The 6,324-nt window shown below is 46.4% G+C and overlaps 1 protein-coding gene across 1 annotated transcript; it reads left to right on the forward strand.

The window, feature by feature from the left end:
• Positions 1-443: 443 nt before the first annotated feature.
• LOC146812934 (E3 SUMO-protein ligase KIAA1586-like) lies at positions 444-2,684 on the forward strand. The gene has a single exon (XM_085615233.1). It carries the CDS (start codon positions 444-446, stop codon positions 2,682-2,684), a length of 2,241 nt encoding a protein of 746 aa, XP_085471359.1.
• Positions 2,685-6,324: the final 3,640 nt, after the last annotated feature.

Genomic DNA, 6,324 nt, shown 5'->3' on the forward strand with positions numbered 1-6,324 from the left:
CACGGATGCTGCAACAGTGGTAGCCAAGAGAGGTAAAAAGCGCGAATACTCCTTGGCAGAAAATGTTTTGTTCATTTATGACCACAAATCTTTTTAATGTAATGTTCATACATGACATGGGAAACAAAATGAGCAATATCACACCGGTAAAATCGAAGATCATCAATTGTGAATTGAGGGAATTTTTCTGTTTTTAAAAGGGCATTTTGTGACTTTCTCTCTTTTTTTTTTATTATGATACCACCACAAACCAGGATGGGTGGCTCATTGGGCCACAAACATTTAGCTAGGTGCCAAAAGTAATACGGAAAATATTTTTGCCAAGCAATTTTTCAATTTTTTCTCCTCGCCAACCATCAGTGAATGAGTGACAGATGCAAAATATAAAACTGACCCAATGCTTTCTGCTTTCTACAGAAATAAGCAAACGCAAATCCAGCATAATGGATTTCTTTGTGAATGCGAATAAGAGATCGCGGTTTGATTCGGAAAGTAGCCTAGTACAACCCGGTGCGTGCTTGAAAGATGTACCTGCACAAGATTCGGAGAAATTGATGTCAAGCCAAGGATCGATTCCACCTTCTCCACTGGATGACTCTTCAACAAAGATTCAAGATGTGGGCACCACTTTTGAAAGGGATACCACCTTGCCAGAGTGTTGGGACCACAATCAGTGGGCTCAATTTAAAGAAAAGTATACATGGCTAAGTTGTGAAAATGGCCGCCTTGGCTGCAACATATGCAGTGAGGTTAAGCTACTTGGAGCATCACAGGGTGTGGGTTTGTCAAGAGAATGGGTCACTGGGAGCATTGCTGCATCTGGCCCAACAAAAGCTAGCCAGTTAGGCTCACTGCGGAAAAAAATTCATAAGCATAAACTTTCTGAAGCACATTGTAATGCATGTGCTATCCAAGATGCATCCAAGAAGGAGGTACTGCCATCAACGTTCCTGGAGCAGCAGAGGCATTTTCATGCTTCAACGGTTAAGGTGTTTCGCACTCTTTACTTTTGTGCAAAAAATAATCGCCCCTTTTCAGACTTTCCAGGTCTAGTAGCTTTGCAGGTTGCTAATCAGTCAGATATGGGCTCGATTCTACACAGCGAATTCACTGCAGCACAGATAACTGATTGCATTGCTGAGGAAATGCGGAGAAAGCTTTGCATAGGCATTGTTGAACAGGCTCCAAAAATATCTGTTTATATTGATGAGTCAACAACCCATTCTTCATTGACTGTTTTAATTATTTATGTTCGTGCTGCATTCAATGGAAAAGAGCCCCTAACCTTTTTCCTTGACTTGCTTGAGTTGCCTAGGGGCGATGCAGAGTGCATTGAGTCCTCACTCTTGAAATGTCTGGAAAAACATGGGTTTTCCAACACGTTCCTTGCTGACAATTGGATAGGGGTGTGCAGTGATGGTGCCAGTGTAATGCTTGGGAGAAACTCTGGTGTTTTGGAGAGGCTATGTTCTAAATACCCTCGACTTGTAAAATGGCACTGTCTATGCCACCGGCTTGAGCTCAGTGTAGCGGACACCGTTGATACAGTGCCAGGCCTTAAGCACCTTGCATCATTTTTTGAAAAACTGTATGCTGTGTACCACCAGTCTCCCAAAAATCAGCGGGAACTTTCTGCATGTGCAAAAGAGCTAGAGATTGCAATTTTGAAAATTGGGCGAGTATTTTCAATCCGGTGGATTGCTTCTAGCAAAAGGGCAAAACGAGCAGTGTGGGAGTCATACCCAGCCCTTCACCAGCATTTTGTTCAGGCCAGTTTAAGTACTTCTCGTGATGCCAAACACCGGTCTACTTTCAGCGGGCTGAATAGAATTCTGACATCTTCCGATTTTGTGCTCAATCTAGCTGGTGTTGCAGATGCAGTTCATGAGATTGGGACACTGTCGGAAGCACTTCAAAGGGATGAAGTGACTCTGCCACGAGCTTACCAGCTCATCAATCGTTCAGTAAGGGCGATTGAAAAGCTTAAGGAGTTTCCAGGGACACACAGGAAGGAGGCTGAAAAAGCTATTGAGAGTGGCTTATTTAGAGGAGTGGCAATCAGCTGTGAGGACTCACGTGGGCAGGTCAAAATAAACCTTCCCCAGTTTTATCAGAATCTAGCAGATAACTTGCGTTCTAGGTTGTATGCGCAGTCTGCAAGCAATAGGTCGGCCACATCCTCTCGGACAGATGAATTTTTAACTCTTACCTCAGAGATAGATGTTCTCAACCCACAGAAGTGGCCATATGACATTGAGAGCCCATGGTTTGAAGGTGAGGAGAAACTACAAAACCTGTGCAGGAGATTCTGTCTTAATTACAAAGGCGTATCTGAAGGCTTCAGAGACTATATTGATAATGGTGGTAATGACATTCCAGAGCAACTGCAACCTGTTTTGAGGGCGATAAACACACTTCCTGTGAGTTCAAGTGACTGCGAAAGGGGTTTCAGCACAATGAACTTGGTAATGTCACCCATACGAAACTGCCTTGGTATCGGACGCCTTTCATCATTAATGTTCATCAACCTCATGGGTCCTCCTCTTCCTCTTTGGAATCCAGTGCCACATGTGAACAGGTGGTTGATTGCTCATCGTCATGCAGATGATAATCAATCTAGAAAGGTTGATCCTACAGCCCAGCACAATAAAAGATATGCGGAAGCATGGTCGTTTTTTAATTGATAGCTTACAATGCTATAAGCTGTCTCACATTTTTCCATGGCCAGACATCCTGTGGCAATATAACATGTCCCATAATGTCTGAAATAACAGATGTAGAGAGTATAAGGCTTTAACTGTAAGTGTGCACCTTGCATTTTTTTCTCTCATGGTCAGTGTATTCTACTTGTTAATAAATGTAAATGTCGTGTTCTAGGTAGCGTAATAAATTTTATAGTTTTGATAATCACTATTGTAGTTTCTAGTATGTGCTTTTCTTCTGCTTTTCTCAACACACTAATTCTACTTTTGTTGCAATATATGCAAATGATAGATCTGCCTTACACGTGATGTCACTTCCTGTCGTGATGTCACTTCCTGTCGTGATGTCACTTCCTGTCGTGATGTCACTTCCTGTGACCACGCCTACCTTGGAGAGTCCCCCCACTTCTTTTTTTAGGACTTGTGCCCTGCAAACAGTACTTATCTTTGTTTAGACAATTCGTCTTCTTGGCAAAGATCAATCAATGGACCTATATAAAGAACAAAAGAACATTCTTAGGTGAAATAAGGCGTTTTTTATGAAACAAAGCATAATATCTTTTCAGTAAGTGTACAACAGGCGCCAGATCTCATAATCTTTGGTTGAGGTGGTAATAATAGATCATCTGTGTTCAAGTGTGTTTATTTCTTTTACAGAAGAGTAAATCGCTCTAAATTTTGCTATTAATACGAATGACAATCTGGTGAAGGCAAGACCAGAATAAAGAGGTATTGCGATTCGTTGTATAGCGAGATAATTGGAGATGTTAGGTTCTAATATCATATGCTAAGGTTATGTTTTGTTTTTTTGTTTGTCCGACATTAGAGATACAGTCCATAGACGTCTGGTCATCCACAGCAGATAAAGGCTGGAAACTGGAGTGTTTCTCTCTGTTTATTATTTTGTCCCAATTCCCCCTTCCCTTAGGATTTTGCTCCTGGTAAACTGTGTTTACGAATTCAGTTTTCCAGATGCAAGTTCTTGGGGGTAGCTGAGACCAATCCTCTCATCTCTCAAGTTGAACGTCCTGGATTTCAGGTGAGTGAAGATCTGACACAGAGTGACACATTGACGCGTGCGACCCGGGTGATGGCAGCTCTACAACACGAACACCCGCATCAGTTCATTCCTCATACAGCCCAGGACGGAGCCACGCCCATAGCTCCGGAGTCATTCTTCACAGCCTCACACAGGAGTGGCATACGCCAGGCCAGCCCACTCTGCTTACGCTTACAGGGAAGGACAATAACGCTACATGGCCCGGGTTTTCATTGCAGTGATCTGCTGGTCACAGCCTAGTTGTCAGTACGCCACAGCCACTCCCTCATGGCTGGTATACACCCACACCACACCCATCAAGCACAGGCATCACGGGACAAGTGACCCTGCCAATAAAAAAGACCGGGCACACGTGCTCTACGCCATTTTAGAGTTGCTCGCACCGGATGCACTGCGGCCGGCACAGGCACACCGCCATGGGACGGTGACTTTCCGTCCACTGAGGTACGGGTACGGTAACTGCTGAGCGGGTGTGCAGCCTGAGGTGATGGCCCATCCTGGCGGTCTGTACATCTTAGGTTTTGTGTGCCCTGCTGGACCGCAGTGTAGGCCTGAGCCAACAGATATCGCAGGCCTACTGCCACGTGGCATCGCCTCGCTGGTCACAGAGTTAGTGGCACCACAAGTGCTGAACGGGTGTGCAGCCTACGATGATGGTGGATGCACTGGTATGTCCACTGCCATGTTGAAATGAAGACCCAGCACCAAATGTGAGACCTGGTGGCCTGCGGAGCGGGGCTGCATGATATGCAGGGTGGCCTGTCCGTGGTCCCCGGGCTTGGGACTTGCAGAGCCACGTGGTAGGCCCTCTTTTCAACATGCAGATTGCGAAGGGTGAGCAGAGAGGCTTGTTTGCCAGCTGCGGGCAATCACCTCCGGGCAGTAGGAGTGGATGGGGTGCAGCAGCCTGGGTGCGCAGCGGTGGGCAGATACCTCTGGGCAGTGGAAGTGGATGGGGTGCAGTAGCCTGGTTACACAAATGCGGCACAGCGATATAGGTGTGCGCAGTCATATGTACTCTGCATTACTGATTCTGTACTATGTTTCAGGTGAGTGAGCTTGAGGGCTCCACTATGTCCTGGCATGTGGTTGGAGACACACAGGTGGCGGAAAGGTGAGCTCTGAGGGTTTTGTCCACAGTGTGGGCACTCACTGTCCCTCTCCATCTCCATCTCTTTCTTTCTTTCTCTCCCTTACACTCTTCCTCTCTCTCTTCTTCTCTCTCACACTATATCTCTCTTTCTCTCTCTCTTCCTCTCTCTCTCACTCTTTCTCTCTCTCATTCTCTCTCTCTCACTCTTCCTCTGTTTCTCTCTTACTCTTTCTCACACTGTTTCTCTCTTTCTCTCCCTCTCTCTCACTGTTTCTCTCTATCTTCCTCTCTCTCTCCCTCTTTCTCTCCGTCTTCCTCTCACTCTTTCTTTCTTTCTTTCTTTCTTTCTTTCTTTCTTTCTTTCTTTCTTTCTTTCTTTCTTTCTTTCTTTCTTTCTTTCTTTCTTTCTTTCTTTCTCTCTCTCTCTCTCTTCCTCTCTCTCACTCTTTCTTTCTCTCTATCTCTCCTTTGATGGACGCATGAAGCACAATCTTATCTTGCTTTTTGTCTAGCAGGCAGTGATTCACAGATTGACGACCCCCCACACGGACCTCCCGCCACGAGTCGATGACTTCACTTCTACTGAGTTAGAGCTGAGCGCGTGTGCAGCCTGCAATGATGCGTGGCCATCCTGGCAATCAACATATATATTGAATTGTGAGCTCGGCTTTACTGCTTGTATGCAACGGATGAGGAGGTTGCTTCGGCACGTGGTGGACCCTCTTAAACACATGCCAGTGGCGGAAGGTGAGCAGAGAGGGCAGGGGGAGTGGATGAGGTGCAGCAGCCTGGGTTCGCAGCGGCGGGCAGACACCTATGGGCAGTGGGAGTGAATGGGGTGCAGCAGCCTGGGTGCACAGCAGCGGGCAACACCTCTGGGCGGGGGAAGTGGATGGGGTGCAGCAGCCTGGGTGAGCAGCAGCGGGCAGACTTCTCAGGGCAATGGAAGTGGATGTGGTACAGCAGCCTTGGTGCGCAGCGGTGGGCAGACACCTCTGGGTGGTGGAAGTCGATGGGGTGCAGCAGCCTGGGTGCACAGGGGCGAAACAGAGAATTACACGTCTGCAGTTGTATGTACTCTGCCATTACTAGTTCTTTACTATGGTTCAGATGGCAAAACTTGAGGGTGCACTATCTCCCATGTTTGGAGACACACCGGTGGCAGAAAGGTGAGCTGTGAGGATTTTCTCCAGTGTCAACACTCCTCTCCATCTCTTTCTTTCTATCACTTACTCTCTTTCTCTCTCTCTCTCTCTCTCTCTCTCTCTCTCTCTCTCACTCTCTATCTCTTCCTTTCTCTGTTTCTCTGTCTCTTCCGCTCTCTCTCATTCTTTCTCTTTCTCTCTCTTCCTCTCTGTCTCACACTTTCTCTCTCTTGCTTCCTCTCTCACACTGTTTCTCTCTCTCTTCCTTGCATCTCACTCTTTCTCTCTCTTCCTCTCTCTCTCTTTCTTTGTCTTCCTCTCTCT

The sequence above is a fragment of the Triturus cristatus genome, chromosome 7, assembly GCF_964204655.1.
Source record: "Triturus cristatus chromosome 7, aTriCri1.1, whole genome shotgun sequence".
In the NCBI taxonomy this organism is placed as follows: Eukaryota; Metazoa; Chordata; class Amphibia; order Caudata; family Salamandridae; genus Triturus; species Triturus cristatus.